The sequence below is a fragment of the Mesoplodon bidens genome (assembly GCF_964165515.1).
Source record: "Mesoplodon bidens genome assembly, contig: HAP1_SCAFFOLD_298, whole genome shotgun sequence".
In the NCBI taxonomy this organism is placed as follows: Eukaryota; Metazoa; Chordata; class Mammalia; order Artiodactyla; family Ziphiidae; genus Mesoplodon; species Mesoplodon bidens.
Genome location: NW_027671473.1, coordinates 458624 through 475426, shown reverse-complemented (window position 1 = coordinate 475426; position 16803 = coordinate 458624). Strand labels below are relative to the sequence as shown.

The 16803-nt window shown below is 46.5% G+C and overlaps 1 protein-coding gene across 1 annotated transcript in view; it reads left to right on the top strand.

The window, feature by feature from the left end:
• LOC308611318 (forkhead-associated domain-containing protein 1-like) overlaps positions 1-16406 on the top strand; it is a 74179-nt gene extending 57773 nt beyond the window's left edge. Inside the window, exon 4 of the mRNA XM_081260145.1 lies at positions 16275-16406. Coding sequence (XP_081116271.1) covers positions 16275-16303 — 29 coding nt within the window. The 3' untranslated portion in view covers positions 16304-16406. The remainder of the gene's footprint in view (positions 1-16274) is intronic.
• The last annotated feature ends 397 nt before the right edge of the window (positions 16407-16803 follow it).

Genomic DNA, 16803 nt, shown 5'->3' with positions numbered 1-16803 from the left:
GTGATTAAAGCCATACGTGTGAATGGTATCACTAGGAAGAAAGTATTGAATGAGAAAGGAGAGCCCAGGGCCACACCTGGGAAACTCCATTTATCGTTGATCCTTCTTGCCAAAGCGCTCTCCAGGGAGGCTGCACAAACTTGACATTCTTGCAATAATGAATGAGAATAGAGGAGTGATTTTCAACTCCGGTGATTAAACAACCCCAGCCAGGATATGTCTAAGGTAATCCAGAAGGTGGTGCAAATTTCTTTTAAATGTGTTTAAAAAGAAAGGCAAGGCTTCCCTGGTGGCACAGTGGTTGGGAGTCTGCCTGCTAATGCAGGGGACACGGGTTCGAGCCCTGGTCTGGGAGGATCCCACATGCCGCGGAGCAGCTAGGCCCGTGAGCCACAACTACTGAGCCTGCGCGTCTGGAGCCTGTGCTCCACAACAAGAGACGCTGTGATAGTGAGAGGCCCGCGCACCGCGATGAAGAGTGGCCCCTGCTTGCTGCAACTAGATGAAGCCCTCTCACAGAAACGAAGACCCAAGACAGCCAAAAAAATAAATAAATAAACAAATGTGGGGTTTAAGAAAAAAAAGAGAGGCAAAATCAAGATTAACTTTTCTGTAAGTGCCTGCCCCTCACAGATAGCATAGAGAAGAGGGGCGTTGCATTTCTCCCGGCAACCCAGACCCTCCCCAACCACTGTATTACTGTTGTTGTAATCATGGCAGAGTCTGAGTGTGCGTGAAACCAAGAGAGATGTGGCCCACAGTTCTAGCTGTTCTTCAAAATCAGAACTAAAACAAGGAAAGGTCATGATCTCTATCCTAGTAATAGCGGGGCCAAGCAATGTGTGCACTGTCCCCTCCCCAGGCTTTAGGAGTCACTGAAGCCTCTGTCTCTAAATCTAGTCTTACATTACCGTAAAGAAACATGGGTTGCAAAATTAAGCCATCAGGGGCTTCCCTGGTGGCGCAGTGTTTGAGAGTCCACCTGCTGATGCAGGGGACACGGGTTCGTGCCCCGGTCCGGGAAGATCCCACATGCCACGGAGCGGCTGGGCCCGTGAGCCATGGCTGCTGAGCCTGCGCGTCCGGAGCCTGTGCTCCGCAACAGGAGAGGCCACAACAGTGAGAGGCCCACGTACCGCTAAAAAAAAAAAAAAAAGAAGCTGGCTCAAAAACTTTTTATGTGTTAGACCACCATGATAAGTGATTCAAGGTACTTCCCATTACTGAGGCCAGCAGGGGATCCCCCAGTCACTCATCACCATACACAAGCAGTCCTAAGAGCCTTGTGTGTTCACAGTTCCTAAGAGGAGGGTAGGAACCATGGTTTGTTTAATTCCTCCTCGGTACTTGTCACTGTGTTAGTTGTTTTACATGTACTGTGTACTTTCATCTTCCAACAGCCCAACGAGCCAGGTACTATTGTCGTCTTTATTTTGCAAGTAAGGAAACTGAGTATCAATAACATTAAGGAACTTGCTCAAAGTCACACAGCGGGTACATGGTAGGGTCAGGACTCAAACTGAGGTCGTTGTGATCCTAGCACTTGTGCTTTTACTGTGACCCCACATGCCCTCTGAAGATCCAGAGGGGTACCAGGTACATGCCCAGTTCCTAGAGGACAGGTTCTGTCGTTAACTTGAACAGAGACAAACCTGAGAGTTTCATTCCCTGGAGTGAAGGGTGTCTGATGCGCACCGCGGGCCTCGCCCCAGCAAAGCCCCATTTGCATTAGAGCGAATAATTCTGAGTTCAGGCTTTGGAGACCAGCTGCTGAGGTGTGACTCTCAAGTGTGCGCTTACTCATTGTGTGAGCAAGTCTCGACTTCTGTGTGCCTCTGTTTACTTGGTTATAAAATGGGGTTAAGATCTCACCAGGTAGTTGTGAGGATTAAACGACTTGGTACCCAAATCATGGGGTCACACATAAGCCTTAGTAAATGGTAGCTGCCATCCGCATCAGCCTTGAATACTTGTTGATTGAATGTGAACTAAATGTGGATGGCAAGCAGATGGGTATGCGCACAGGCAGGGCAGCTTGATTTACTCACGCCGAGGTGCCTTTACCTGTGACCCCTGCCGCATCTCTATTTGACAGCTAGTCAGATTTTCTTAGCCGTGAGCACTCAGTTCTCTTCCCAGGCCTTCTTCCTCGGCTCTTGACAATGGGCTGCATTTCCTAGCTGCCGAGTGGTAAAGCTGGGACTCCATCCAGGTCCCTCTGACCTCAAAGCCCCTGCTCTGAACCACCATACTACCTGCCTTTTAAAATATTGTCCTAAGGGAAAAAACGCATGTAACGAGCTAGGTCTGTAAAATCCTGGAATAAATCCCTCAGGGAAATCCAGGTTGAGTAACTATTGTTGGATCATGTCATGAGCAGCCCAGGAGATTGGGGTCACTACTAAAGATCTGATTGGTTAAGATATCACCTAACACCTGTCAGAATGGCCGTCACCAAAAAGAACACAAATAACAACTGTTGGCGAGGATATGGAGAAAAGGGAACCCTTGTACACTGTTGGTGGAAATGTAAATTGGTGTGGCCACTACGGAAAACAGTTTGAAGGTTTCTCAAAACACTAAAAATAGAACTATCATATGATCCAGCAATTCCACTCCTGGGTATTTATTCCCCTAAAATGAAAACCACTAATTCAAAAAAATACATGCACCCCAATGTTCATAGCGGCATTACATACGATAGCCAAGACATGGAAGCAACCTAAGTGCCCATCAACAGATGAGTGGATAAAGAAGATGCAGTAGGGAATTCCCTGGCGGTCCAGTGGATAGGAGTTGACGCTTTCACTGCTACGGCCCAGGTTCAGTCCCTGGTTGGGGAACTAAGATCCCACAAGCTGCATGGTGTGGCCCCCCCAAAAAATAGATGTGAGATATATATATATATATATATATATGCAGTGGAATACTACTCAGCCATAAAAAAGAATGCAATTTTGCCATTTGCAGCAACATGGATGGAATTGGAGGGTACTATGCTTAGTGAAATAAGTCAGACAGAGAAAGACATATACTGTATGATACCACTTTTATGTGGAATCTAAAAAATAAAACTAGTGAATATAACAAAAAAAAAGAAATAGACTCACAGATATAGAAAACAAACTAGTGGTTACCAGTGGGGAGCAGGAAAGGGGGAGGGACAAGTTAGTGGTAGGGAAATAAGAGGAACAAACTACTGTGCTCACTTCAGCAGCACATATACTAAAATCGGAACAATACAGAGAAGATTAACATGGCCCCTGTGCAAGGATGACACGGAAATTCATGAAGCGTTCCACCCTTTTGTGACCGGAATGGGAAGGAAATTCAAAAAAGAGGGGATATATGAATACATAGAGCTGATTCACGTTGCTGTACAGTAGAAACTAACACAACATCGTAAAGCAGCTATACTCCAATTTAAAAAAAAGAGGTACAAACTACTATGTATAAAATAAATAAGCTACAATGATATATTTTACAGCACAGGGAATATAGCCAATATATATTTTTTTAATTTCAGTTTTTCCTAATTTTTTTTAATTCTTTTCTTTTTTTTTTAAACCCCACATTTGTTTATTTATTTATTTTTTTGGCTGTCTTGGGTCTTCGTTTCTGTGCGAGGGCTTTCTCTAGTTGTGGCAAGCGGGGGCCACTCCTCATTGTGGTGCGCTGGCCTCTCACTATCGCGGCCTCTCTCGTTGTGGAACACAGGCTCCAGACGCACAGGCTCAGTAGTTGCGGTTCACGGTCCTAGTCGCTCCGCGGCATTTGGGATCCTCCCAGACCAGGGCCTGAACCCGTGTCCCCTGCATTAGCAGGCAGACTCTCAACCACTGCGCCACCAGGGAAGCCCATAGCCAATATTTTATAATAACTATAAATGGAATATAACCTTTAAAAATTGTGAATCACTATGTTGTACACCTGAAACATACAATATTTTACATTGACTATATCTCAATTAAAAAGTAAAAAAGCTGCGACCTAAAAAAAAAAAAAAATCTGATTGGTGAAGGATTACTGTGTGGTCCCACTGGAAGACAGGAAACATCTAAGGAGGACCTTAAAAGTCAGCTCCCCTCTCCTCCTGCCTGGTTTCTCAGCTTCTTTTGATAAGGGAAAGAAAGGACTTTTTACATTGATCTTTGCAAGCTCAGTTGATTGTGTCTATTTCTGCAAGACTTTGTTGCAAATAAAAGGATTCCCTGCATACATAGAAAATCGCTCTTTCTCAGATATCCAAGATATGCAGTATTTTTATGTGAAAAAAAAGAAAGTTGTAATACAATATGCACAGTGTTCTCCCTTTTTTTTTCTTTTTTTTTTCAAATGCCAATATCCGACCACAGGTGAAATCTGAAGGAAAAGACATAAAAGTGTTGAGAGTATTATCCCAGCATGATGAGACTGCGTGAGCCATGACTTTCCCGTAGTCGTTCAACAACTATATATTGCAGCCCTACTGTGTGCCGGCCACTGAGGATACAGCGGGGGGACACTTTCCACTTTATGGGTTTCTGCCCTGTTTGGATTTGTGTAACAGGCATGTGTAACTTTTGTATCCAGAACTATAATCAAGAATTGCTTCTTCTCCCAGAGAAGAAAATCCCTCTTTCCAACAGCCCAAGTCCGCATCACCCATCTCTGCCATCTCGGGATCCGCCCAGCGCCCCTCTCCTCACGCACCCTTCACATCAGCCAGCCCAGCCCTTCACTCTCCAGCCTCTAGTCTCTCTGAAAAGAGAATGAGAGACCTAGGTCTGAATTCTGATCCTACTGCTTACCAGCTCCATAGCTTAACCTTGCTGGGCGTCTGTGTCTCACCTATAAATGCAAACACATTTCCTTGCTGGGCTGTTTGTAATGATCAGAAAATATCACGTGGTAAACTTCTGGCATGGTGCCTGGCACACGGCAAGTGGTTAATACTGAATAGCTATTATTATAATATTATTATTCTCACTCTTCCAAGCTGGAAATTCTCAGCAAGTGGCATTGTCAGAGGTCAAGGGCCCAGGCACGAGCCGGTTCAGCTCCCCTCCTGTCTCTCTCCGCACCCACCTTTCCTCCATTCCCTCCATCTTCCCTCACTATGTTCTCTTTCCAAATGCAGCTCTTCCCTCCCTGAGTCTCCCCTTCTCTCTCCCTCCCAGACCACCTTGTGCACAAGCTCCTGAATCACGACCTCCTTCTTCAGCGTCTAAAGCCTCCCACTCCATCTTTCTCCTTCATCATCAAACATGCACTTCAAGCTGGTGTATCTTCACTGGGACCACTGCTTCTTTAGCTCCTTTTCTACTGCTTGTACTCCTGTCCCACTAAGACCTTGAAATGCATTACACCCTGTGTGCTCACCACCAACTTCCCACATTGTCTTTGCCTCTTTGGCAACTGACGTGGCCCCCCTGCACTGAAGCCCCAGCTTGCTCCCCCCACCATGTTCTCTCTGGCCTACCCAACCCTCTCGGTTTGCTTTCTTGAAACCCTCTCATCTTTGATAATTACAGCTTGGGTGGGTGATGCTCCTGGCAGCCAGTAGGTGGAGGCCAGGGATGCTGCTAAACGTCCTACGGTGCCCAGGACGGCTCCCACAACGAGGACTGTCCAGCCCAACACGTCGAGATGCTGCAGTTGAGAAATGCTGCTGGCTCCTTCGTCTCTAATACATCCCGGTTATTTTTCTGAAAAAAAAAATCACCATTAAGCCAGCTCACTGCTCCATCAGAAGCTGAAATAGCAGTGACTCAGACCCTGGAGTCACACCACTGTGATCCCAATCCCTGGCTCAGCCATTTGCCAGCTGTGTGGCGTCCAGCAGCCACAGGTCTCAGAGCCCGACCGCCTCGTGTGTAAAAGGAGGCGATGGTGGGACAATACAGTGGGGTGATGCGTTGATTGCTTGGCAGAGGGCCGGGCACACAGGTCACACTTGTGACATTTCAGTGATGTTTAAATCAAGTTTATACTCTTTAGGCTACGGTTCTAGGCTGGCCACAAACTGAGCTCAGCTTTCCATCCCGACTCTTCCCTCTACTCCTCCCCTCCCCCATCATCTTCTCTAACCCAATTAAGCTCTTCCAGAACATGCACTGCATTTCCCCACCTCTCATCCTACCTCCTGCCTTCACCCCCCATATTAGTTTCCTATGGCTGTTCTAACAAATTACCACAAACTTAGGGGCTTAACACAACTCATATTTATTCTTTTACAGTTCTGGAGGCCAAAGGTCCAAAATCAGTTTCGCTAAGGTAAAGGCAAGGGGCTGGTTCCTTCTGGAGGCTCTAGGAAAGAATCCGTTTCCTTGCCTTTTCGAGGAAATAAAAATTCCCCGCTTTCCTTGGCTCACGGCAGAGGAGCACCTTCAACTCTCTGCTTCTGTCACAACACCGTCTCTGTCTGTAGTCAGACTCCCTGTGTCTGCTTCTTGTAAGAACCCATGCGCCTATTGTTGGGTCCCCCCAGCTAATCCAGGATAAGCCCGCATCTCAAGAGCCTTACCTTCATCACATCTCCAAAGGTCCTTCTGCCCTGTCAGGTAATGTTCATAGGCTCTACGGATTAGGACCCAGACATCTTTGGGGGGGAGGCAACATTCACCCAACCACCTCTTCCATTCTGACATGCCATCCCCTCCAACTCTGCACACCCACGCGTGCCCACGCCCAGTGGGGCCTCAGCCAAGCAGTGATCACTCCAGGTGAATGATGGCCCCTCCCCTGGGACTCTTTCATAGATGGATGCTGTGCAAGGACCAACCTTGGGGAACTTCCCAGGATAAATACCCTGTTTAGAGGGAATAGGGCTTTCAAGAAACCAAGCTTGCTGTTGGGTGGAGCCCTGTGCTAGGACACAGAAGCCTGGGTTCAAGTCCATCCTCACACCTGTGGCCGAAGGTTCCCCCTCAGTGACCCCGCCCTGGGAGGCTGCAGCCTCACATGAGCTATGTGGCCTTGGACAAGTCATTTCACCTCTCTGGGCCTCGATGCCTCACCTGCCAACGGAGGATGGTGAGCTAATTAGTACTGGCCTGTGGTAAGGGTCCAGTAAATAGCAGCTGTGACTTTTACATGTAGTAACTTCTTCCTGAGCCTTTCTTTTGAGTGTAAACTTTTTCTTTTATAGATCACAAGGACCACATGGATGGATCATTTCTAGACTTAAAGACCCTCGGGATGGAAAAAAATGTTCGGAAAATATTGGATGTAAAACCTGACTTGCCAACTTTTTCAAGAGTAGAGATCGGAACGGTAACCAAAGAAACTTTGTCTCTGCATTGACTGACACGTGGGGAGGGTGGGCATGAGGACAGACACGAGCCGTGTGCCCTGGCACCACTGTATACATCATTGGTTCGAGGCCAGGTCCTCCCTGATGGGCTGGCACCTGTATGGACTGGTCGGTGCCTGGCCGTAATAGTGATCCAATGTTTGAATAGAAAGGCGGCTTCCCATCATGTACAGCATGATATAGCATTGCACTGATGCTGGCCAGGTCAATCTCTAGACCCTCCTTTTCACATCACATGTTATATTCTGCAGAAAATATCCAACAAGCTAATGTACAACAGTATGTCATGAGCTTGCCTAACACTTGCTTTTTGCTATAAACTGAAAAACATGAACACATAAAGGGCAGCAGAAGGGAGCCATGATGATTAAGAAGACACAAGTTCTAGAATCAGAGACCTGTGTCCTAATCCCAGCTCTACAAGCTCTGTGACCTTGGGCAGGCTCCTAACCTTTCTGGGACTTCATTTCCCAGCTGTAAAATGATGATGGAAAAATTAAAGGAGATCATCATGTAAAGTGATTATCCCAGTGCCTAGCTCATAGCGAGCACTTTAATAGATGATAGTTATTATTGTCAAACAGTATTTAAAGAGTATTATCCAAGAAAACCTTCCTTTCTTAGGGAGCATAGTTTGTGTTTTCCAGGATTTTCAGAAGTAATTTGATTGTTAGGTTGAAGGTGCCGTGTATCCTAAATGGATGTTTGATCAGGTGTTTGACTGACACATGACAATGGACAGCTCAGGTCAGCGTGGCTTGCTGCGGCAGCTAGTCTAAACCAGCTTTTGGAAAACATAATAAAGCCATCCTATCTGTACCAGCATTTTCTCCTACAATTTTTCTAGACATTTGCTCACACGTCTAGAGATGTGAGTCTTCAGAAACGTGTTGGTCTTCCTGGTAAAATCGAATCTTCCTTCTCTGAGGTTGGGAGTAGAGGGCCTGTCTCCAGGTGGGGAGCTCAGCTGGATCTCACGTCCTGATGGTCCTGCTTCCAAGATTGACCTTCCCCTTGGCAACAAGCCCTCATCCCACCACTGACACCACAGAGCAGGAAACCTCCCAACTCTCAATCCTCCAAGGTTGGCAGTAATTAAAGGAAAGAGCAGGAGGAAGAATAGCTGACATCTGTGAACTGCTTACTGTGTGCCAGGCGTTGAGCTCAGCCGGCTCCATGCCTTATGTCATTTAACCATCGTAGCAGCCTTGTGTCATAGTTACTATTTTTGTCCCCATTTAACAGATAAGAAAAATTAAGGCTTCAGGAGGTCAAGTACCTCACCCAAGGTCACAGAATAATGATTGAAGACACACCAGGGGTGTGTCCCTGGTGGTCTGTCTGCGAGCCTGCAGAGACCGTGTGGGGACTGTGTGCTTGGATCCTGTAGCCCAGGCTCTTCCTTAGTGACCCTCCCCTCAGGAAAAGAGGGGGCATCTGGAGCGGTACAGAGGATGCAGCTCAGGGTAGCTGAAGACACTGAACAGCATCTCAGGTTCTTTTTGCAGCAGATCTGCCCGGTTTATTGTCATCTTCAGATACCCTCTTTTATTCTCATCTCCATAGGTACATAGACAAATATGTCCACTCTTATCTATCACAGTCACTTTGGGGGCCATTATAGTTTTTTAGTTGTTTTGTTTTTAATCTCAGAGGTTTTCAGGGTAGTGCCAACAAATGCTAGGGCTAAGAGGTGCTCATGGCAAGCATTAAAAGCCAATTTATTTTTTAAGGAGGCTTATTATGGTTATTTGTAGTCGTTCAGATCGGGTAACCTATTCAGACTGGTGGCCATTCCATGCAGTCATTTGGGCTTCCAGCAGCCAGCTGGCTGGTTGGGGTCTTAGGGAGATGCAGCTGCAAACACTATCTGCATTGTCTCTGGAAAGGGTCTGAAGTGATGCCCACCCACCAGGTTTCAGAGCTAGGAGAAGGTTGGGCCAAATTTTGTGAGGGTATGGTTTCTGCTGCACAGAAATGAGATTCCTTTAGTAAAAAGGAGGGAGGCCATTTTCCACTTAACCTTCATTCGTTCATTCAACAAACATGCCCACTATGCACCACTCGGTGCCAGGTGCCATGCTGGGCACAAGGAGGGAGATAGTGAGCAAAAGCCACATGGTCCCCATTTTTCTGGAGCTTGTCTTCTCAACATCAGCGGTACTGATTTTTTGAGCCAGGTAACTCTTTGTTTGGGAGACTGCCCTATGCATCGTGGGGTGTTTAGCAGCATCCTTGTCCTCTACCCACTAGACACCAACAGCAATTATGACACCCACAAATGTGTCCAGGTATTGCTAAATGTCCTGGAGGGGGTAGGATGGACAGAGTCACCCCCGGTTGAGAACCACTGGCCTAAAGGGAAGACAGACGAGACGGTGGCCAAAGAACGGCACAAGTGATGCATCATTTCAAAGGCAGTCGTGCTCTGAAGGGGTAGGAACACAGTCATAAAGAAAGCAGTTCACAGAGTCAGACTGGATTTAAAGCCAACTCTCTTGGCATGGACATATATACACACACACGCTACCAAAGGTAAAATAGATAGCTAGTGGGAAGCAGCTGCATCGCACAGGGAGAGCAGGTCGGTGCTCTGTGTCTACCTAGAGGGGTGGGATAGGGAGGGTGGGAGGGAGACGCAAGAGGCAGGGGATATGGTGATATATGGATACGTATAGCTGATTCACTTTTTGATACAGCAGAAACTAACACAGCATTGTAAAGCAATTATACTCCAATAAAGATGTTAAAAAAATTAACTCCCTCAAATTATTCTTTAGTATCTTTCCGGTTCTTCCATTATTCTTTGGGTTATTCTTCTGGATGTAGAAAATCATAATGGAATGCCAAGAGAGTTTTTCTTCTTTTTTTTATTTCAGCCTCAAAATGGCCTTTCCAGCCCAGGGTCCATCATGGTCTCTGAGAAGTTAAGGAAAATGGATGTGGCTGACGCTTTAGATCTTAGTGAAAAGCTGGTAAGTATACCCAGCATCAGTCCCCTCCTGTCCAAACGTGCGTGCCCTGCAGATAGTTTAAACATCAACTCCACATACATGTTTAGTTGTTACAGTAGCTCCACGAGACCCATCTCCTATCCCAGCATGGGCTGGAAATTGCAGAGCCCAATTCCTTGGAAGACTGGGTAGTAAGAATGAATGTTTATGTCTGTTGTCATTCCCCCTCCCCACTTCCCCCCAGTTCTCAAAAAGGCATAGTGTAAATGGATGGGGGGGAAAATGAAAGTCGAACTAAAAACCCCAAGTGCACTCATTTGCAAAGCATGTGTTTCTTCTCTGCAACTGCAGAAAATGAATGAAACACAATTAGACGTTTGCCTCCTCAAAGTGGCCACCAGCGGTCTTGGGCCAGGCCTCTTACCTGCGAAATGCTTTCTCGTAGTACATGGACATGAGCAAAACCCTCGGGACTTTGATGAACATCAAAGGTATGTCAGGTCACGTGTCCATGAAACACCTCTCCCGAAAAGAGAGGGAGAGAGTCTACCAGCTTCGACAAAGAGACCTGTACCTGGTGTTTGATAAGATCACCCTACTCAAGAACCAGCTGCAGAGAAAAGAAGAGCTTTTGAGACGATACGAGAAGGACATTGAACAGCTCAAGTATGGCCCATGTCTCCGGCAAAAGGCCCAGGCCTCCATTCTCCAGGCTAAACCTCGGTGCAGCTGCAGACCCGTAGGGACCAGGACAAGAGGACAGAGGCCTGGGTGTGGAGGGGGGCAGGCGGGATGGTGACTCAGGGCCTGATGGACCCAAGTCTCTGGGCAAGAAAGCAGCAGTTAAAGTACCCTACTCTTAAGGAATAAGGTGCACCTTTTATAAATGTGTCTGATGTTTCACCATGTGTGTGCTTTTCGTAATTCCATCCTATTTTCAGTGGTATCCGTTCCCCCACCCTCTCTGGGAAATTGGGAGGGGCTGGTAGCATAACCGTTGCCCCCTTCGTGCTGCACGTCCACAGCCAATGGGCTATTTATTCTGCCCTCTAGTCCCCACATCTTCAGCCTTCCCCCCACTTGTAAGGAAACCGCGAAGCCAGGCATATATGGAAGTGTTCTGAGGATCTCCCAGGTCGGTAGCATTGGTGGTGAGTGAGAAAGATGAGGAGAAAAGAGACTTTGTCTCTCCTGTGTGCTCAGGCAGAGCAAAGTGTCGGTTCAGATGTACCAGTCACAGGTGGCAAAGCTGAAGGACGATATCTCCAAAGAGGCCGAAGAAAAGGCGCTGCTGAAGGAGGCCCTGGTGCACATGGAAGAGCGGCTGCACCAGGAGAAGAGGGTCACCAGGGCGATCAGGCAGCAGAAGGTGAGAGGTCCCTGCTCGGAGCAGAGCCTCTGAGGCTGCCCCTCAGCTCCCTTTAGAAACAGCCAACTGAGGCCCCAGTGGGATTCAGGCAGCAAAGAATGCATTCACTCATTTCAAAGGAAGGTGGCAGAATAGCTTTAGCATTAGGCAGACTTAGGTTTAGACTCTTGTTCTGCCATTTACTGTGTGACTTCAGGCAGCTTTTATTTTTTTAACATCTTTATTGGAGTATAATTGCTTTACAGTGTTGTGTTCATTTCTGCTGTGTAACAAAGTGAATCAGCTATATGCATACGTATATCCTCAGATCCCTCCCTCTTGTGTCTCCCTCCCACCCTCCTTATCCCACCCCCCTAGGTGGTCGCAAAGCAATGAGCTGATCTCCCTGTGCTATGCAGCTGCTTCCCACTAGCTATCTGTTTTACATTTGGTAGTGTATATATGTCCATGCCACTCTCTCACTTCGTCCCAGCTTACCCTTCCCCCTCCCCATGTCCTCAAGTCCATTCTCTACATCTGTGTCTTTATACCTGGCTGCCCCTAGGTTCATCTGAACATTCTTTTTTTTTTTTTTTTTTAGATTCCATATATATGTGTCAGCTTAGCCTCTCTGAGACTCATAGTCTAGCTTGCCTCTATTTTTTTAAACTTTCTTTTTTTTAAGTTAATTTTTATTTTATATTGGAGTATAGTTGATTTACAGTGTTGTGTTAGTTTCAGGTGTACAGCAAAGTGATTCAGTTATACATACACATATATCTATTCTTTTTCAGATTCTTTTCCCATATAAGTTATTACAGAATATTGAGTAGAGTTCCCTGTGCTATACAGTAGGTCCTTGTTGATTATATATTTTATATATAATAGTGTGTATATGTTAATCTCAAACTCTTAATTTATCCCTCCCCACCACATTTCCACTTTGGTAACCATAAGTTTGTTTTCAAAGTCTTTGAGTCTGTTTCTGTTTTATAAATAAGCACATTTGTATCATTTTTTTTAGATTCCACATATAAGTGATATCATATGATACTTGTCTTTGTCTGACTTACATCACATAGTATGATAGTCTCTAGGTCCATCCATGTTGCTGCAAATGGCATTACTTCATTCTTTTTTACGGCTGAGTAGTATTCCACTGTATATTTGTACCACATCTTCTTTATCCACTCCTCCATCGACATTTAGGCTGCTTCCATGTCCTGGCTGTTGTGAACAGTGCTTTCTGAGACTCATAGTCTAGCTCGTCTGTATTTTTTTAACTTTTGATAATTCGTGTATTTTATCTTGTTCTTTCTATCCAGATAACTATTTTTTCTACCAGTTTTATTGCGATATAATTGACACACAGCACTGTACTGAGCTTAAGGGTGTCTAGCATCATGATCTGACTTCCCTGCCTCCTGCAATGATGACCACAATCAGTTGAGTGAACAGCCCGAGTGTTTTTAAAGGCGGCGATTCTGATTTTCATTGCTCTGCCAGGTGCCAGGGATACACCGAGGAATAAGCTCTCTGAGAATAAAGATCTGGGTTTGCTCTTCTGAGTAGCCAGAATAGTACTCCAGTCTTTCTGACTTGGGGCTGTGTATTTGTATACGCATGCTTGTGTGTATGTGTGTCCATGTGAGTATGTGTTGTGTGTTGGCATGTGTGTGTATTTGTATGTGTGTGTTTGTTGCCTGCATGAGCTCTAAGGAGGCCAAGGTCATAGAAGGGTGCCCTTCTCCTCAACCAGGAGGTGATGGTCAGATAGTTCCTTGCAGAAGCCTGCCCCCCATCCTGCGAACCTTCCAGGCAATAGGTTTCCAGACAGCAGGCTCTCTGGCTTAGAGCCCCAGAAATGAAAAGTGGCTGTCCTGCTCTGAGGGAGCCTGGATGTGGTGTTTCCAGTGCTCACTGCTCTGAATTAAACATTACAGGCCTTAATCTGTGTGTGACATGGGGTTGCCTCAGGCAGAGGACAGTTTCCTTTCACACCAAGCAATGACTGGGAGAGCTGGGCCAGTGACAGAGTTGTGACTTTCCCTTTGATGTGCCCTCTGGAGAGCTCACCCCTCCCCAGGGTGCCCACCCTCGCCCCCAGGGCTTGGCAGACTAGGTCCCAAAGCAGAGACACCAGACCACAGAATGGGACAGAGAAGGGCCCCCAAAAAAGCCATTGTCATGTACTGAAAACCTGAGGATTTACATAATGAGGTTTCACATGCATTATTCCTGGGCTGCCTCATTCACACACAACGCAAGGGACATGCCAGCCTGTTTGGCGCTGGACATCCCTCAGCCGAAAAGGGTCTGAAATGGCCAACCTGAACCTTTGTCAGGGTCCCCAGAAGAGCTACAACTAGTAGCTTTCAAATTCGTGGAATTCACAACTGGGGGAAAGGCTTACCAAGGGACAGGCACCTGCTCCACACCGCACATGCTTCATCTCTCCCATCAACCCGCAAGGGATGCTGGCAAGTGTCAGCCCCTTAGAGAGAGGGGAAAGCTGAGTTGACAGAGGGTACCCTTCCCTGGCTACTAAGTGGCAGAAACAGGATTCCCTCCCCACCTGCTGCCCTCCCCCGCCCATGTTCACTTTTCCACACCCCCTCCTTCTGTGTCTCTCTTACCAGGGTGGCCCCCTTGGATACATCGCACCATTGCTCCTGGGGGTTTCACTCCAGGACTCAGGTTTGCATTTCAGGCTTGTTGTTAATATGTTGTCAGAAATCCCTGTTTGTCGGGAAGAAAACAATAATCCATTTGAAAGTTTTGCTGGATCCTAAAGGGCACTTGTATACATCTGTCTTGGCATCCGTTCCTTCCAGGGAGTATATCTTCGTTGTCTTTAAGCAGAAATGAACAGAAAGCAGAATTCCTCTTTTCTAAGTTTTACACTTAGTATTTTCACAAGGAGCCTTAGTTTTTTAGCCTCCTGTATAAAACTTTGAAACTCTTCACCCGTTCACAGAGGTGGCACGGTTGAAGCACTGAGATGAAATTACACATCTTAAGCTTCAGAATTGCCCCCCCAAAAAAAATGGAGTTTGTAGTTTTAATGTTTGACCATCTCTTCACCAAGCAGACCTTTCAAGAATCAAAAGTCCTATTTCCACACTAATATCTCTGGCTGTGAAAATGAGACTTGGCATAAGATGCTGGGCCTTCACAGCGAACTGGGTCTGTGGCTCTGTCCATGTGGCAGAGGGACGGGAACCGCGGCCCAGGCCGTGCTCACTCGAATCCACTTCCCACATCACTCGAGAAGCCGGCAGTGTCTCTCAGAGTTCAGAGGCCAGATTTGGAGTCAAACAAATAGGGGTCAAGCCCCACCACTGCCCTGAATGACCCTGAGTAAGTGGCTTGACCTCTGTATCGCAGGTTCCTCAACAAAAGCAACCAAAACTGTTAGCAAGGGGCCTACTGCGTGGGGCAGCGGGAGGGTTAAATGGCAAAATGCCTGCAGTGCCTGGCACATCACAAGCCCCGTTTCTAAGGGGGAAGAATAGGCAGCTCATGGATGGGTGGGGATTCCTCTATTTCTTTCAGGGAGCTTCCTGCCAGCTGACGCCTTCCCCGGTCCTCCCAAAGCCGCCAGCTCTTATGGGACGTGCTCTTCTCTTTGGTGAATATGACTAGGCCACCGCCAAGAAAGGACCCAGATACCTTTTGTGAATGGGCTAAGGCTGGGATTTTCAAGAGGAAATTTTTAAATGCACAGAAGTTGCCACTTGGGAAGCACGCAAGCCCTTTCTTAGGGCTTGAAGTGTAAGAAAGGCTGAAGGGCACCAGCTGCTTCTGGCAGGAGAAGCCGCTCAGCTCTCCTGCCAATCAAATCTCCAACCAATCAAGTCCTGGCTAGGGGGCGTGACCACCGCTTTGTCTTGTGGTCTCAGCCAGGAAAAGCCCCTAACCTTCCCTCTGCTTAATTAGCTCAGATCCCTCTTCTTTAAGATGAGAATAAAAATGGCACCTAGCTCGTAGCCTTCCCAATGGGAGCTTGTATACAAAACCCTTAGTACATAGGACCACAAAGCATACATGCTCTCCTACCATCGTCATTATCCTCACTATTCTCTTTAACTCACTATCTTCCAAGATTTCCTTGGGCCCAGGTATTCTTAAGATTCTGGCTTCTTCCGTGCCACTTGTGTGTTTTGTTTGTTTGTTTGTTTGTTTTTGCGGTACGCAGGCCTCTCACTGTTGTGGCCTCTCCCGTTGCGGAGCACATGCTCCGGACGCGCAGGCTCAGCGGCCATGGCTCACGGGCCAAGCTGCTCCGCGGCATGTGGCATCTTCCTGGACCGGGGCACGAACCCGCATCCCCTGCATCGGCAGGCGGACTCTCAAACACTGCGCCACCAGGGAAGCCCGAACTGTATATTTTTAAATGGTTAAGATGGTAAATGTTATGTATATTTTACCATAATTAAAAATTAAAAATGTGAATTATTGGGGGAAAAAAAGCCGTTGGGAACTTTGTAATGGATGGCTCAGTCTGTTAGCACTGGACCTACAATTCAATCTCAATATCGTTAAAAACAGGATGACCAGACATTATGTGCTCACTGTGTGATGCAGGATGGATCACACAGTACCGCCTACGAAGGCGTCTGGACAACAAAAAGACTTTGATCTCCTCAGACCTCTAGATCTAACTATTTGTTTACAGGAAACATGGGGAAAAGAGGAACAAGTTAACTGAAACCAAGAAGAAGTGATCAGCCAAATCCAGGATGTGAATGTTCTCCAGGACAAAAGACCCAGTTTCTCCAACAAATCAGTGGCTGGGGGATAAAAAAGGTCAGGGGCGGGTGTTGCTGTTACAGAATTAAAGACATTTCAGAGACATAACAACCAAGTGTAATGTGTGGACATTGTCTGGATCCTGATTCTAACAAACCAACAGTAAAAAAGATATCTCTGAGAGAATCAAGGAAATGTGAGCATGGACTGAATATTAGATGATATTCAGGAATGATTATAAGTATTTTTAGCTGTGATCATGTCAAGGCGGGGATAATGTAAAGGAACAAAAAGTCCTTTCAGTTAGGATGTCTTTATGGGTGAAATGACACAACTTGCTTTAAATTAACCTAGAAAAAAACTCAAAAAGGAAGAAAAAAGAATGAGAGAACACTGGGAAAATGTTGAAGCTGGATGATGAATACATGGAGTTAATCGCAGGCTTTTCTAGTTTT